The sequence below is a fragment of the Helicoverpa zea genome, chromosome 9, assembly GCF_022581195.2.
Source record: "Helicoverpa zea isolate HzStark_Cry1AcR chromosome 9, ilHelZeax1.1, whole genome shotgun sequence".
Classification (NCBI taxonomy): Eukaryota; Metazoa; Arthropoda; class Insecta; order Lepidoptera; family Noctuidae; genus Helicoverpa; species Helicoverpa zea.
In genome coordinates, this window is record NC_061460.1 from 4,522,637 (window position 1) to 4,540,921 (window position 18,285).

At 38.1% G+C, this 18,285-nt stretch overlaps 1 protein-coding gene across 6 annotated transcripts; it reads right to left on the reverse strand.

The window, feature by feature from the left end:
- Positions 1-737: 737 nt before the first annotated feature.
- On the reverse strand, positions 738-18,212 carry LOC124633132 (zinc finger protein 271-like). Of its 6 annotated transcripts, none has more exons than XM_047168235.1 (22): positions 17,803-18,212; positions 17,507-17,725; positions 16,587-16,740; positions 15,939-16,090; positions 15,238-15,312; positions 14,332-14,484; positions 13,305-13,511; positions 12,753-12,923; positions 12,237-12,373; positions 11,076-11,173; positions 10,769-10,907; positions 10,117-10,268; positions 8,902-9,069; positions 8,281-8,508; positions 7,691-7,871; positions 6,840-7,007; positions 6,317-6,484; positions 5,935-6,102; positions 5,401-5,564; positions 3,157-3,304; positions 2,961-3,045; positions 738-2,707 (listed from the first exon to the last, which is right to left on the reverse strand). In XM_047168235.1, the coding sequence occupies exons 1-22, from the start codon at positions 17,860-17,862 to the stop codon at positions 2,594-2,596; spliced, it is 3,309 nt and encodes a 1,102-aa protein (XP_047024191.1). In that variant the 5' UTR covers positions 17,863-18,212; the 3' UTR covers positions 738-2,593. The 6 variants fall into 6 exon arrangements, with proteins under 6 accessions (XP_047024191.1, XP_047024192.1, XP_047024190.1 ...); XM_047168236.1 differs by having other exon boundaries at positions 15,987-16,090; positions 17,507-17,731; XM_047168234.1 differs by having other exon boundaries at positions 17,507-17,731.
- Positions 18,213-18,285: the final 73 nt, after the last annotated feature.

Sequence of the window (18,285 nt, forward strand, 5' to 3'; positions counted from 1 at the left end):
TCAGAGAATGCGTTCCTGACACGTCGCGATTGAACTGACGACGTAACTTTGCAATGGCGTTGCAGTTACGATAAAAATATTTTTGCTGGTTGTTTACCGTTTTAACAATTGAGGAGCATTAAAACAACATTATTATATCAATAATCAATGAATGTTATTACGTCGTCAGTTCAATCGCGACGTGTCAGGAACGCATTCTCTGAATGGCCGAACTATAATTGTTTGTCCTTGATTATTTGTCTATGCAACAGTTTCATTTTACATATTTAAAAATCTATAGCCGCTTCCCCCACCGATGTAAAGGTATATATCATATAACATTTTTTTCTTCTTATCATCTAAGCTTTGCATCCCAATAGGTCTCTACGACGCTCGAGTAAATCCCCATTTAGCCTCGTGGGCTCCCCTACTATAACAGTCGATGGCGGATTACAGAGTACCCTCCTATAAATAAGCATTGGTCCTGCGTAAGCATTCAAGGAATATAATGTATAAATATGTAGCGTTAGCATCGCAGGTGTGCAATGCAAACACCACGCTGCTGCAGGCAGATGTATAATTTCAGTACATTAAAAAGTAGGGCTGACGATTCTAATCGCGAAGTCGTTGCGCATGTTTTCTCGGCGATGCTACTTGGCGATGTTATTTTGCGTCTTCATGCATGGGCTGAAACCATAGAGCAGATTTGGCTGAAACGTAAGTGGGCAAGAGATTGAAATCGTCAAAAAAAGACAAAATTAGTTTCATTTTTTAATCTCATTCATATCAAATTACTGAACATAATTTAGATTTTAGTACATACTAATGTGTCTAAGGATTTAAATTTCCTATAAAATATAAATTAGCGTGGCACCATTGAAGATAAGTTACTCTTTGGCGTTGATATAAATTATCTCAATGATTCATCGCACCTTATAATGAAACTCTTTCTACAACATACGATTCTGAATCGTATATTCCCAGCTTTCCATAAGATAACAGTTATCAATCCAGCCAAATATTAACATAAATGATATTTATTAGTCTTAACTTTGCTACCAAATACATCTATGTAATTAGAGCTAACTATTTACAGGTAAATACAGGCTATATTATAATATTTATTACAAGCGGCGTGTTTACAATAACCACGGAAGTGATTATAACACCACTTCGCGTGCCCGTAGTTGCACTAAGCTAAGCGATACAATCACCATATTACTTCTATACACATTCTTATAAAAAAACGTTATAACAGATTTATCACACTTGTACTGTACAACATGGCAAAGAATAATTATTACCTAAGCTGGACACATTTAATATTTTCATATTGGCCATATCCATTGCAAATCATTGCCTGCAAAATAATAAGTTATCATGATTAGTCAGTTCATATAAACAAAAGTGCATATAAAAACTTGGGAAGCTGCAAGAGGGTTAGCATTTACTGTAATTTATACTCTCGCCTCGATCTCTGGTCCCTGATTCGTAATTCGAGTAACCAACTTTAATAATTATTTATAAACATTATTACACATGATGCATAAAAACCCCACCTGGGGAAGTAACTAAGAGCTGCTACTTTAGGTAATGAACTGAATAGAACATCACGAGTATGTTAAGTATGTTTCCTGCACATAATATTCCATAGCTTTTGGTATGATCAATCAAATAGGAATGTAACTATTTTCATAACTTGTAAGTTAATTACGATTTTGAAAACTCATGACGTAATAGGCATAATTATTCAAAGGAAGCTAGTATCTATTATGTGCCTTTCCATTAAATCAAATATGGATCTGGTAACCACTAAAATCTAACAAATTAAAATTAATTAAGATGCGTACCAGTTGTGATATTAAAATTATTGACTGAAAAATGTATTTGCCTAAGATTAAGTATGAAAATTTAATAAAACATTAAAATAAGTATACTATGTTGCACTACATTGATTTAAATAACAAGTGGGATTCAAAAATACTTCAAAATCTATTTAAACATGGCTGTATATATAATTAGTAACTGTGAAGTATGAATATAACATAACATTATTTTTACATGGCTCTAGTTCTATAATATACAAAATATATATTTTCTATATATATGTTTTTGCGTTGGACATAAATATAATACTCAAGTCTAAACTCTTTTGTATTTGAAAGTCTCTCTTATCACTATAGACGTTATAATGGCTAATGATTATGCACCAAAATAACTACACAGTTGCGGTTAAAAATCAACCAAACTCAATATCACGTAATGTCAATTTGGAAGTCGTCAACAAGTTCATTTGACACTCGAAGTTGGGGCTCTCACTGTCCTTTGTACAGTACACGTCAAATACCATTACCTAATCATACTCATGCAGGCGGAATGAAAAACGTGCCAGGCAGGCGACTGGTAAGTTGTCAAGCAGATTCAGCGGACAGATTCATACGCATATGCTCGGCTTTTATTTTACCCTTTTGAAATCGGCCTGCTGGGTTTGGCATGCGGCGTAGTGTTTTGTTGGTACAGTTTAACGTGAGCTGTGGCTGGGGACGGGCGCCGGCCGCGCTACGTGTGCGAGGCAGTGCGGCGCGTCGAGCGCGGGCAGTGCGAGGGCGGCGTGCTAGTAGTTGACGGTGACGGGGTGGTGCGCGAGGCCGGCGGCGGCGTGGTGCTGCGCGGGCAGGCTGAAGGCGCCGCCCGCGCCCACCGTGCCCACGCTGGCCGCGCGGACTTGCTGCAAACGACATAGACACATTTAGAAAAAGTTCTATACTAACCTCTTTTATGCTTCTGAGAGATTAGTCAGCTGAATCCTCGAGCTATAAAAATACTCTATGGCCCATGAGTACTGTAGTTACGATGTTCGTCCCTTGCAATAAAGAGTATTTCATCAAATAAGTAACATTAAGTGTTACAAGTGATAAGACTCCTTTATTTTAGAATTAATAAAATCACTTTGGTAATACAGGAATATGCGTAAAACTCACTTGATTATTGGTTATCATCACAGTAGCAGTGTTTTGTTGCGTTTGTGCGACATTGTTCTCAGCCGGTCTCGTTTCTACACTAGTCCTGTGGAACAACACGAATCATTCTATCAACACTGTAATGAAAATTGAACCTAACTCTTGATAATCAAAATGCGACTTTTTAGCTTTTTTTTATAAGTGAATTCATACACACCTAACTTCATGTTTCCTTTCTGTCCTATCAGGTTCAACTTTGATACACTTAGTGGCGTCGGAGCACTCTTCTGTGTCAGCCGGAGTTTCACTAGCCGGAGCGTTGTCCGTCCAATCAGCATGTGTCCGCCGATGTGATACCAAATGACCTGCGTTTAAACGTTTCATATAGAAAAACGATATATTTTGGCGTAAAATTGTGGGTCCCGGCTATCATTTTGTCCATATTAGCCAGTAGTTACGGGTAATCAGAAGCCAGCAAGTCTGAGCGCCATTTGTACCAAGGGACATAGTGTTAACCAACGGCGGATCCAGGGGGTAGGTCACAAGGTCATGACCCCCCCCCTGGGCCAGGTTCAGGACCTAAGAGGACCAATAATTGAAATGGTTAAACACGATGTTTTATGTTTTTGTTATAAGTATAAGATAATTTTTATTCCGAGTGAATAGGTAGATACCTACATAGTTACAGGTAGAGTAGTTTTGCTGAAGAATTCGTGCTCGCAACGCTCACTCTCTATTCTTTATTTACTCTTTATCCGTACCTACCCAAAAGGAGGAAACAGGACCGTGTTACTAAGAATCTGCTGTCCGGGTTGTCTACATAACATGCTGTATCTCATGCAGGGCCGTCTTAACCTATGGTGCAGGGTGTGCGAATAACCCGGGCGCCTCGATCTCAGGGGCGCCGCGGGACGCCCCACAACCAGGAAATTTCGAAGAAATTACACCCGTTCGATAAGGAAGTTCCACATTGTATCATGATACTGACAAAAAAGTCGCCTTCGCTTTCGAAAAAATTCTAGCTCGCTACGCTCGCGAGTAAATGACTATGTCTGTACTGTATTTCTGATTGTTTATTATTTTTATTGACGCACCGAATCAACGAACACAAATGGCACTCGCTCTAATCACGGTTCCTTTTTATTTGTACGTAATTCCCAGTCTGATTTGTGAGTCTTCAAACAAATAATTTAAAAAAGTCGCGCTCGCTGCGCTCGCGACTATTGTTGCTTTACAGTGTGCTTAATCAGGTACTTTTGTGTCGTAGGCTCAAAAAATTTCGCGCTCGCTTCGCTCGCGCAATATTATATATGCTTCGCCTCGATAACTTCATAAGTCAAATATAGCAAAAAAAAAAAATATTAACGGAGTCCTCAAAAACAAAACAGTTTGCGCTTCCGACTGCTTGTTACTTTAACTTTTTGTGTCCCAAAATTAAAAAATTTGCGCGCTCGCTTCGCTCGCGCTAATTTTTACAATTACGTTGTCCAGTCTCGACTTTCATAACTTAAATCTGGCCAACAGTTTGAGCCTACAATGATTTGGAAACATTTTTTTAAGTCCTTTACCTACTTATTTATATTCCTTGTAAAGTACTTCGATCAGTATGTACTACTCAAAATCTTTCAATAGATACATAGGTGGCGCTTGGGTGATGATTGCACCCAGGCGCTACATGAGCTAGAGACAGCCCTGATCTCATGAACCCTTACCAATAGTAAGACAATTGAAGTTTTCACAGAAAATGTTTTACTGTTGCTGCAATAAAAAACGTACGCGGCCTTTTCTGCGTACACAATACTTTTCAAACGTTTAGTCCTGAAAAAATTCTCGCGCTTTCTTGTATTTGTGCTGTATATTTGTTATACAGCAAGAAAGCGTTTTCATCTACTTTTAGTTCTCGAACTGAAAAAAAATTTTCGCGGGCGCGTCGCTCGCGCTTTTTTCAATTTCGCGTCTCTGATTATGTCCAAGAAATCGCGTTCGCTCAGCTCGGACCATTTTCTACATAAAAACACTTTTTTAACCTTAGTCCTCGACCTGAACAAAAATTTTCGCGCTCGCTTCGCTCGCGCTTTTTTGTTTGGCACATGTGTTTAGTATATATACGAGAAATTGCGCTCACTGTGCTCGGGCCATTTTCTACATGAAAACACTTTTCTCAACATTCGAAAAATTTCGAACTCGCTACTATCGCGCTTATTGTATTTATACTACTACGTTTAATATTAAAAGAAGTATACGCTACAATATAATATTTTTTGTGACTTGACCACGACTGTGTGACCCCCCCCTGGCGCCGAAGCTGGATCCGCCCTTGGTGTTAACTAGAGGAGGTCAGATAGGCAGTTGGTATCGGTTCAGACAAAAATCCGATCCCAACATAGTTTGGAAAAGGATATAGGTGATATGAATATGAGGCAAAGATATAAGTCACAAAACCAAGTCAGATTTAACATACCTTTACAGAGGAACTCCTTAGAGCAAATTTCACATCGATAAGGCTTGTTTGCATTTGCATTGTTCTTGTTGTGTGATCGTTCGTGGAATAAGAGGTTGCCCTTCAACGGGAAAGACTTGCCGCACTCGCCGCAACTGTATGGACGCTCACCACAACTGTGTGACCTGGTAAAGGTTTTATACCTATGTTAGACTTTTTTTTAAATAAACTGATTTATGTGGGTGGATGTGGTAAACCACAACTTAGTTTTAGTGGAAATGTACTAAAAGGTTATGTTTTTATAAGATTTTTTGCTCAATTTGCTAAAGTAATCCCCCAACATTACACTTGTAAGTTGTTTAAAAATTAAGTAACTTCCGTAACTTGTTAGAAGTTCAAATTACTTTAAGCGGCTTACGAAGGGGTTTCACATTTGTAAAGTTAATTATGTGAGGTAAGCTATTTACTTGAGCAAAACTTATAGGTATAAATAAGATCGGCTTAATATCTTACTTGAATATTAACAGTTGAAATAAGGAAGACTTATTATCTTACCTCATATGCGTAACAAGATGTTCTTTCCTGGTGAAGTGCTTGGAGCAGACCTTGCAGACATGCGCCGTGTCTCCCGTGTGCTGCTTCAAGTGGTTCGTCAAGTGTTCCTTACGCGTGAACGTCTTCTGGCAGAAGTCGCAGCGGTGTGGGGACTCGCCCGTGTGAATTCTAATCGTTAACAATATAGCATACATTTTAGTGCAATACGTTGACATTTCTAATTTAAATTATTATAAAAATAAACAAAAATATATTCGACATTCAATGCTGTGCGTTGACGAAAGCTACTAAGGGATTCTACTGTGCATTATACAGACAACTTTAAATATTTTTTTTTAACAGTCGACAATCATTCTCAAAGACAGTTAAAAAAAGGCCGTACCTGACATGGTTGGTGAGATGCTCTTTCCTAGAGAAGGTCTTGGTACAGAAGGGACACTTGTGCGGCGTCTCGCCGGTGTGCAGGTGTACATGGTTCGTTAGATGCTCCTTACGAGAGAACGACTTTGAACAGTACGTACACTTGAACGGAGTCTCGCCCGTGTGTTGCCTGCAAACAACGACAGTATTAGCGCCCCGAACCAATGTATGTGAGTGATTGATGGCTTATTGTTACAAGTACATAATGATGTTAAAATATTTTCTTGTGTGGCTATGATCATAATATGAAACATTGTTATTGTTAGCCTTGAATAAAAGTACGATAATGTAATCCAATCGGGATTACTGCAGACAGACTTCGTTCAAGCGTTCTAGGATTTACAGTTACAGTACGTCGCCTTACGGCACTTTTTAACGACGGGTTTGCGATGAAACGTCACGATGGAAGCACTGAAGAGGTGAAGTGAGGATGCTCTTCTCGCAGATTACTCGGTTCCCTGGTTGGAAGGGCCGGCAATACGTACCGTGTGTGGTTGACGAGATGCTCTTTCCTGGTGAAGCTCTTGCTGCAGTAGGAGCAGGCATGCGGCGTGACGCCGGTGTGCTGGCGGATGTGGTTGTTGAGATGCTCCTTGCGCGCGAAGGCTCGCGGACAGAACGTGCACTTGTGTGGCGTTTCTCCCGTGTGCTGTCTGCGCAACAAAGTACATTCCGATTCCAACATTAACAACATGCCAATCAGTGCTACCGTCGCAAGAGGGAGGGATCGGATACGACAACATTATCCTGTACAACCCAATCGGAATGCACAATGCTGTGCTACATTCTGCGAGGGAAACCTCACACAATTGCCGTCTGAGATTGTTTAGTCGCCAAATAGTGACTCGTAAGGTTCGTTCCACAGATTTTATGTATCAAATATTAATCTCCTTACCTTTTAAAGAGTAGGTAATAAAAAAAGAAAGAAGATTCATGCGACTAAATTAAAGAGACATGCGTCTACGGCGGGTGGGGGTAATTAATCTACAACAGACGGTCTATAGTACTGCTTACTGTGGCAACATGGCCAGTAGACTGTAGCACAGCATTGTATGTTAACTACGAAATAATATTTAGATAAAACAAAATCCACAGAAATTGGCATATATAATATGAAAATAGTATAATAATAACATTTATAGTACTTTGCGCCGAGAGTACACGTATAACTTAAAAACAATAACAATAAAAGCAGATGTCCTCACAACAATTTTATTCTAACTACATAAGAGTCTGTTTGACGTACATTCGACCATAACCCAAAGCGTATAGTTAAATGACGTGACTCTTGACACAAAGTACAACATCGACATGAGCACAAGAACATAAATCGTACCTGATATGGTTGGTAAGATGTTCTTTCCTAGTGAAAGACTTGGCGCAGTAAGTACAGCGGTGCGGCGACTCGCCCGTGTGTTGTCGCACATGGTTCGTCAAGTGTTCCTTGCGGGTGAACGATTTTGTGCAAAACGAGCACTTATGCGGAGATTCGCCAGTGTGTTGACGTACGTGGTTCACTGAAATATAAGTACAATGTTGTAGGGAAGCCTAGCTTAGAAGTATAGACATAATTTTCAAGCAATTTTATTGCCAAATTGTGAGTACCCATCTTTAAGGTTTTACTTTTAAATAAATTACTAGCGGCGGTTTCAATCGCGTCCCGTGGGGACTACTGCCTGTACCCGGATGAAATATAGCCTATGTTACTCGGGAATAATGTAGCTTCCCTACTAATGAGAATTTTTCAGGTAGTTTCGGAGCTTTATTTATGGCAAACAATCTAATCATTCTTCTATATAACATCTGTGTATGTTGAAGCTAACATTTAGTCTACAAGGTATATTTCAGTCCAGAATTCAGGCATTCAAAGGGTTTAGTCATATTACCACCACCACCATGTTAGTCGAAACAAACAAAACCTATTACCGAGGTGGTCCTTCCTTGTAAACGCTTTAGGACAGTATCCGCACTGGAAGGGCGTTTCTCCTGTATGTTGTCGCACGTGATTGACGAGATGCTCTCGGCGCGTGAAGGATTTGCTGCAGAAGTTACAACGGTGAGGGGATTCGCCCGTATGCTGACGAACGTGGTTCAACAGGTGCTCTTTACGAGTAAACGTCTTCGAACAAAAGTCGCAGCGGTGTGGAGTTTCTCCTGGAATTTAAAAGTATTTTAATTAAAGGGTGTTATTAAGAAGGAAAGAATCAAGTCATGCTTGCATATCTTCAACTTATGGTTTAGGAATCGAATATGTGAACGAGCTGTGAGTTAAATATGTTGACTATTGTAATGTCATTATTGAAAAAATATGTTTTAGTAGATGACACACAAAAACACGCTGAGTTTCCGACATATACGGAATTAAAAAAAATCGTATTAGTCACACAAATATGTATGAAAGTTAAGATAAATGCACATCAGGTAATACCAAGCCTAACACCAGAACCGTTCCACAGGGCCGTACAGTCAGCAACATAGGTGACGTATCAGTTTCGTGTGAGCAGTAGATACCTGTTTTACTGTATCTGATGGGAAAACGATACTAACCCGTATGCCACAGTATGTGATTGGTGAAGTGCTCCTTTCTTGTAAAAGACTTGCCGCACAGTTCACATCGGAAGGGCGTATCGTTTGTGTGAGATCGCATATGGTTCACTAAATGCTCCTTCCTAGTATACTTCTTGCCGCAAATTGTACAATGGTGCGGCGTTTCACCTATTTGGGTGGAGCAGAAAATAAAACGTTAACATTCAATGATGCAACTATATTGCTCGAAACATTTAGTTTGTCTCTTTACTTTGAAATGAATTGTAATCTCCCCATATTAATGTTAGTAACAAGCTTAGATTACTGGTGGAATTCGAGGGAGATTGTTTTGTTAATTTCAATTAGTTACAAAGTTACACAAAAGTATTGGATAGATAGTTGAATCATTCAATCATTATTCTACTTTCTGCACCCCAGGATCGCCCATGGTACTGGTGCAGGCTTGGGTATTCCGTACAAAGAAAAGAAATGTTACAAACTAAAAATTCCGAAGACATTACATTATATTATCATTCCAGAATATTATCATCGACATACATACTCAAAACAAAGAAAGACGAAATTCCTTGTTTCAAATATGTATTGTTTTACAACGTGATTAAGAATCGTAGAATCTGGGCTCGCTCTGTGTTCGATATAAAGCCATACAGGGCACATAACAGAACAATAATAAAGTTATGTAATTATTTTAACTCGAACTTGGCGGACACACTGCCGTGTGTCTAGATAAAATATCTTTAACCCTTTTCAGTATTTAGGTATTTATTTTAGATGGAAGTTTTAGCTAGAAAGTTAATGGAGCCACACTTTAAAAAGGTCTGATGCCATGCCATATATTATATCTTGCCATAAAGAAAGATAGAAAATTATTAAAATAGCCACAAACGAAATTATTTTCTGTAAAGACTGACAGAACATATAACTGCGTACTATATACCAGTTGAATGGTTTAGTTCAGTTTTACACATAAATGAATTAAAAGCTACTTCTAGCTAACTGGTTATAACCGCTCAGGACTTTTAAACGAGCTCTAAATGCGCGGCAAAATACGCCAGTCTGAAATCGCTCTCAAACGGCGCAAAGACGACCAATTTCGACTTAAGAAATTCATGCCAACTGATAAAAGTATTTAGAAGGTCAGAACAAAAATCATATCAGTTTGAAAAATCAATATTTTAGGAAAATATTTATCAAGATTTTGATAATTAAACGTACCTGTGTGCCACATAACATGGTTCATAAAGTGTTCTTTCCTTGTAAAGCTTTTCTTGCATATATCACATCTGTGCGGAGTTTCACCCGTATGTTTCCTCACATGGTTCACCATATGCTCTTTGCGGGTGAAAGTCTTCGCGCAAAATTCGCACCTGTGTACGTTACAATAAGGTTTAATATATTTTGGATGAATCTTAAATGTAAAGAATGCCTATATTTGTTTTTTTCGCTTTTAAAAGAGCTTTATTCCAAGTTAATTTCATGCTTAGTTTACTGCCATTCCTAATACTCAATCCACCTATCTGTTGATTTCCTTACTATAATGAGAATTTGAGGAAGTAAAACAACAGATACATATAGGGAACGGCAGTGAGTCACGAATATGACGTACAGTGAGTTGTCAGGCACACTCATGCGAAAATTATCACAACAGTTAACATTATTATCGTGTTTAGCTGCATCTGCTAAACTAGTGTCGAATTTGTAGTATAAAGTGGCTTCGTTGACTCAAATGAATTATTACAAGCTGTTTTCCGCGTCCCAACGTACCTAGCCTGCTCCCCGGTTAAACAAGCCACACCGAAAATATTTTTTCAACATGAAGCAAGAGATCCTGAGAAATAAATAATCTATTTCTGCATTATTTATTTACCTGTAAGGAGTTTCTCCAGTGTGACTTCGAACATGATTGTCCAAATGTTCTTTACGGGAGAATGTTTTGTGGCAAGTTGTGCAGGCATAAGGCTTATCTGTAGCCATCCTCTTCGCGTGTCTTTCGTTCGGGTCTCCAGCTATCAAATAAAAAAACAATTATTATATCTAGGAGAACCATCGTATAAATCAACTTTATTTAGGGCCAATTTTTCAATCATCATAATTATATATTTTCTACACAAAAGCTGTCAAACATATTAGCGATTGAAAATTCGGACTTTAGAAAAATCAGGTTGTTTTCTTACCAAGATGACATTTCCCATGCCTCGATAATTCGACAGGATTAGCAAATGCGGAACCGCAAACTTGACACGTGAATGGTTTACTTTCACCGTGGTAACGCCTGCGTGAAATTACAATGTTAAAATATGTAAACATAGGAAATTACTCGTGTATAAATAGGCATGACGACGAAAAAAGTAACTAGATTTTTCCATTTTTCTCACAATATAATAACAACAAATAAACGTAAAAATGTTGTAAATCATCACTTTTTAACCGACTTCAAAAAAGGAGGTTCTCAATTCGACCGTATTTTTTTTTTTTTTTTTTTTTTTTTTGTATGTTTGTTACGCGATTACTCCGCCAGTTATTAATCGATTTTGATGATTCTTTTTTTGTTTGATAGGATATACTCCCGAGGTGGTCCCATAGACATCAGGTCAGGATCTGATGATGGGAACCCTGAGAAATCGAGGGCAACTTTCGAAAGTTGTAGGCATAATAGGGTAAAAACTTGACAGTCAGGTGTATGCCTGATAGCACTATTCAACAGTGAAGGTTTGGAGCTGACCTGATGATGGAGACCAGAGGAGGTCGAGGGAACTCGACAACTGAATATGTAAACTACCTCGTGTTTGGGCTTAAATTATTTGTATTGACAAGACCTTTGCAACAGTGAAGGTTTGGAGCTGACCTGATGATGGAGACCAGAGAAAGTAAGTCGAGGGAACTCGACAACTGAATATGTAAAATACCTCGTATTTGGACTTATATTCTTTGTATTGATGAGAACTTCTCACTTGTATGGATAGTGACAACTATTCGTATCACTGAAAAGCTTTAAATAAAAAACTTTTTTACAAAAAAATTAAACCGACTTCCCAAAACACTAAAAAGCAAAAAAAAAACTATTTTTAGGTGCATCGGCCTAGAAGTCGGTGGCAAAATTAACTTAGTAACATCCATTAGACACCGACTTCTAGGCCGATGCACCTAAAAATAGTTTTTTTTTGCTTTTTAGTGTTTTGGGAAGTCGGTTTAATTTTTTTGTAAAAAAGTTTTTTATAGGTAAGATCTTTTCACGGTACTTAAATTAAATGCGCTTTAACGTGACCATTAATCTAAAATACGGACTAATTAGTCTATCTAAGCCCGTCATGCCTATTGCTTATGTTACACAATACCTATGAACGATAAGTTGGTATCGGAACTGGAATATTTTCCCGCAGATATCGCACGAGTGGTGGCCGGGCGAGGACTCCGCTTCTGACATAGCTGCGCTGGTGCCGGCTTCGACTTCGACTTCCACTTCGTTAATAACCTAGAAACGCATTTTTTTCATGTGTAGTAAAATGTATACTTTAAGTTTAAAGTATAGTTTTGTATTACTTTAACAGCCCTTTCACACTAGCGGATTTTCTGCTCGGTTTTTCTACTAACTACACGCGCAGTTCGTACGAGGAACGATGGTGAAAACAAACAATTGACAACTCTCGGTAAAATAAAAACCGCGTGTTTACGCTTGGTTTTGTTACACGCGGAAAAACCGAGCGGAACATCACAGACAACATTGATTCAATAACAAATCAGGGAAACAGGTAGCAAACTTTAAAAATAAGGTCTACACAAAAACATCGACGTTTTTGAATAATTAAGGTGTGTTTACTATATTAGTTCAATAATGTAACGTAAAAATATACCTTTGCTTGTTGTTGCTGGCCTTCCGAATTAAGTTTCCCAAAGACTTCATGGTAGGCTAGCAACTGTGAGAGATCCTCTACGTTAACTTTGTACATCGCATGGAGATCGTGTTCGGAAGCCCCGGCTGATATCTTCACTACTGCACCTTCCATTCCCATGGCGCCTACACTCTGTTGTGTTAGAAATAAAGAAACTATGTAATTATTGGAATTAAGGTAATCCCATTTAACTTTAGGAGGAATTATATCTAGTGCCATAATCTCTTTCCAAGGATTAATATGCAATATTTCATCATCATCATCTCAGCCATAGGACGTCCACTGCTGAATATAGGCCTCCCCCTTAGATATCCACAAATACTGGTTGGAAGCAATCTGCATCCAGCGTCTTCCGGCGTCCTTTATATGCAATATCTATCGACTGCCAATGTAATTATGTTAGATTCGGATTGCTGTACCAATGGACTATGAGAGTAAGAATAATCATCAATTTCATATTGGATACAAGTGCTAGAAATAAATGTAAAAAAAAAACACAATAAATCTGTTTACCTTTAAATCTATCCCCTTAATATCCTTTATTTCAGCAGGTATCGCGAACTGTGCGGTTTCAATCTTGTTTGCTTTATTCTCATCCTTCACAATGAGAGGGTCGGCTGCACTAGCTTCTATAGACGTAGTGCCGTCAGGGTTGTGGGTCACTAGAATATTCGCCGGCTCACCCGTCGCTTGTTCTATGCGAACTACGCTGTCTATTACCTGGTGAACAAAGGAGGTGAGAGAGAAATGAGTTTTTATTGTTTTAGTTGTTTGTATAGAACTCTTTCTCGTCACGGAACACTGCGCAGAAGCGGTTGGCGAAAGAGTATGGGCCACATGCATGTTCTTGTGCTCGGAATTTACTTGCGGACTAGCGTCGAGTTTTGCGACAACTGTAGGTACCTACTTAAGATAATTTGATGTGGTATGGTAGTCGGAATGAACATAATGAACATAACATATGCTGAGACAGAAAATTTACATATCTATTACAAAATGTAATGCTACGTTCAGACGCGCGCCGCGCAGCCCGGCGGGCTGCCTGGCGGGCAGCGCGGCGTGCAGCCCGTCGCGGGCAGGCGGACATTCAAGCTGTTCACACGCGCGCCGTCGTGTCAGTCAGTGCAAGAATGGCGAGCAGCGAGGATCTCGGTGTTGTTGCTGTCATAAGCCTTTGGCTTAACTTATTTTTGTTGGAAAAAGAATCAAAATGATGAACGACGTTAACAATTCCGCCATGTTGTAATCTCCGATCGTAGCGACTTTCTTAGAACGTTTAATCGTCACGAAAGCGCAGGAGAGACTGACTGCCCGCGCGCGTGTAAACAGTCGCCGGGCGCCCGCACATTCATCCTTTGAACTTTGCCAAAAAACCGACACTCGCCCGGTTCGCGGCATTCACGGGCACGGGCGCGTTCACGGGCTCGGGCGTACCGTTTACACGCTCGTGAACGTGACTGTGCCCGTTGAATGTCGATTTGAACGCGCGCGTGTGAACGTACCATAACATCAATGAGAATCAACATTACAGCAAGTATACCTGTTGTCCCACTATTTGTTGAAGCTGGTGCACTGTCAGTGTATGATCGTTTGGCATCTTGATGGCTTCATGCAATTCTTCCTTGTCCACCATCTTGGTTCCTGCTGGTTCGACCACCGTCACTATGCCGTCTTCGCTAACCGTTAGTTGAATCTGTTAGAGAAAGTATTGTGGTTTTAAAGGCTGTATTTGAATTAAATTTTGTTAAAGTAAGTGTTGTTTGCCTCATACAAAATGCACTATATTCATAGTGGAATAGAGATCATTTTGTAAAGATATGGCAATTTTGTGTAATCACCCCAAAGTTTTTTTGTTGTAGCAAAAATTCAATTGGTCTAAAAGAAACTTTGATCAATTTAATTTTTGCTTTCCATTGATCTTATAATCATTGATAATATATAAATACATTTTTAATCAATTTTTGTATTTCGGAATTTAAATCTATTACGATTGAAGTAAATACGTACATTACATAGTTTCTTTACACAATTGATGTGAGTTTTGATCTATTTTTATAACTTGTTTTGATACAAAGTAACACTATTCCAAAGAATGCTAATTAAAGTAAATATAATGAACATTGTTTTGTTTTTAGTGTTGTCATGGAACAAAATTATAATACAATAGAAATAGATAAATATAATCAGCATACCTAACCGAACAGGAATTATAACAAAAAAAAAGCTTAAAATGTACAAATTCTGCAACATAATTATGGTATATTCTAGCTATAGCAATGTGCATGTGTGTGAACAAAATCTTGATAAAACTTACCTCACTGACTTGCTGATGATGATAATTTAAGCAGCGTGAAGTACAGGAATATTTAGTATTATGTGCGTATTATACAAGGAAGCGAGTTTGGGTTAGCCAGATATAGTATATTTAGTATGTGGGTGAACAAACCTGTTGGTTGCTGTGTTCAGGCCTGGCCGTAGCCATCAGTTGCTGCTGCATTATGTGTTGTTGTGAATGGTGGCCCTGTAGAAAATTAAGTTCAGTTAGAATACCATATGACTTGTCCAACACTTGCACTTGTTATTCGAATATAAAGAATGCAGTACACCAATTAAGGAAAGAAATAATACCACTATTATACTCTAATTATATGCCATTACCAAAATTATTCCTAAAAACCTCTTTTCAAGAATCAAATGAACAAAACTGTTGTTATATTATTTCGTTTATCATGCCACAACAATGAATTCCCTTGAGAAACAACATGCATCTAAATCAAGTGAAGAATACAGTGATTATCATTTATTACAATGATCTACTCTTCTACACTATGGAGTTAGAAAGAAAAGATAACAAAATTGGATGACTCAACATACCAGAAGTTTTAAGAAGGCTTCATTGTTTTTATATCCATTATGACATCATTTGACCCTTGTACTTTATCATGCAAATTGAGCCTTGACAAAACAGTACCTATGAATATCTGTCTCCAAAGCATGCTGGATTTGTACATCTATTGGACTTACAATTAATATTTGAGTCATGACAGCCTTATCCTAATCAAACTACACTATAAAACTATGTACTACACAACAGCAATGTACGGTTTGCATTCCCGCTAATAAACGGAGTGTTACCACGTGATTTACCATATCAATGTTATGGTGTTGTACAAACTCGACCCGGTTATTGGGTACCTGCTGATGAGTGGCCTGGCCAGCACTAACTGACACTTGAGCGTTGTTGCCGGAGCCCTGGGCCGCTGCAAGCTCGGCTTGCTGACTATGGGCCACAAGTGCTTCTGTGAACAATTCATATTTTTGGTAAATGTACCAATGTAAATCAACAATTTGTGTTTTATGTCAAGTACTGATATTGTACAGGAAAATATGTACTGTGATTACTAGTTCTGGTAACAAATTATACCTAGAATACAGAAATTATGTACACATGTGAAATTGTATGCAATTTAAAAGATAAAATATAATCATCAATTAGGTCAAATCAGCTGTGAATTCAAAGATAATAAGAACTGAGGATGATATAAAGATAAAGTTAATTAAAAGCATTTTTAATTGCAAACCATAGTCATCCTTTGTTATTATTCAGCTTTATCTGTTTAGATAACAGCAAAAACTTATCAATTGTAATGTCACATTTCCAAATGAAGGTCATATTACAAACAGAGATGGGAGTTAACTTCCTACATGAATGAGTTGAATTTTCATGCTACATTGTTGTTCATTTGAGAGCGAAATATTTAATGGGTGATATTTAAGTAGTTAGATATTACTTACCATGGGTCTGTCCAGATTGTGTGGCAATGATTTGTGACACAGGTATCTGCTGGCCACCGGGGGCAGATACTGTGACTTGTGACTGGCCGGCATGGTGGCCCAGAATAATATTTGGATCTCCATTCAATATACTTGCATGAGCTTGACCAAGATCCTGAAAATACCTTAGATTTAGTAAGTGTTTACAGTAGATTAGTTATTCAGCATTTCCCATGCAATAAGTATCTTTAAGGAAATATATTTATTATGTTCTTTACTTTTAATGATATATCTTTCTAGTAACAGTAATTTTTCTCAATGAATTTTCAACATGTATATGGAACCAAGTAGTTTGATTAAAAAACAATAGAAGTCAATAATTTGTTTGTAATTACATGTTATACTTTGAGGCAGAATAATGAAGTAAGTTTATACCTGACTGATTTCAAGATAAAGTAACAATGCAAGATTTTATAAACAAATTAAACACTGATACTAATTTGCAATCTACTGATAATCTTTTCTCACTAACATTAAAAAAAACTGGAGCTGTTTATATGGACACAACAATCTAGCCTTAATGTGTAGGTAACAGTTTTCATTATTATTTTACATAAATATATGTATTATATATTTAAAAAATATTAATGGTGCTATACATAGGTAGTCACAGCAACTATAACCATTATTCCAAGCCATACAGAACTTGTAGGAGGCCAAAATAAATAGTGATTCAACTAAGTCAACAAGACAATTTGCATAAATTAGCTTTGCCAGACAGATATGCTCAGCCTTTCAATAAGGTACTGGCATTTTTTGTACTATATTCTCATGCAATGATCCCATGACGACACTATGACCTTTAGCAGTCACCTAACCAGCAGCATTTTTTGTTCAGTTTAGATGTTCACATTATTTTTAATATATAACACAATTCTTACTTGGACAGGTTTCCCATTTTCAATCCTGGCACCGGCTGGTAATCCATACACAGACACTTGCGGGATAGGTCCGGGGAATAAATTTGTAAACACCCAATATTTCGCGACACTAGACAAAGCGACGTTCACTGCAGCTGAGTTCACTCGTAAATCAGTGGCGGATGTCGTGGCAGGCAAGTTATTTTGCTGTTGCTGCTGTGACGCCTGAACTCTTTGTGCCTGTGACTGCAATTAAGCACAATTAGTATCCCAACTAGAAAAAAAAACAACGATAAAAACTATCAAACCACTCGCACCTCAGAACTTCCCGGAGGCTGGCCACCACCCGTGTTCATATTGTGGTGTTCTTGATTCATATTTAGTCCTTTTCTAACCGTAATTATTAAACTTTCACTAAATTATTTACAAATACACAACATTTTCTAAACTTTACGTATCGGCATTGTCATAATTTGACTGTCATCGAAATGGAGGCGCGGGGGACGCGACGGGCCGCCATTATGAAACTTAGCACACAAAAACATTTTGTTCGACGGTCTCTTATGCTAGATTTGTTTGTTTAAAACATTTATCTCGTTATAGAATAGGAAAAAACAAATTGTCAATCACCAGTGAAATCAATTAAATATACTTTTGATCAATTTAAAATAAAAGTTTGCGACGAAACACACATTTCCATCTTGCACATCAACGAACGAACGAAAGTTTTGTCACGGTCACAGTGGTGCCAACGTAAGCATAAAGTAATTAACGAATGCGGGAAATTATTTTGAAACAAA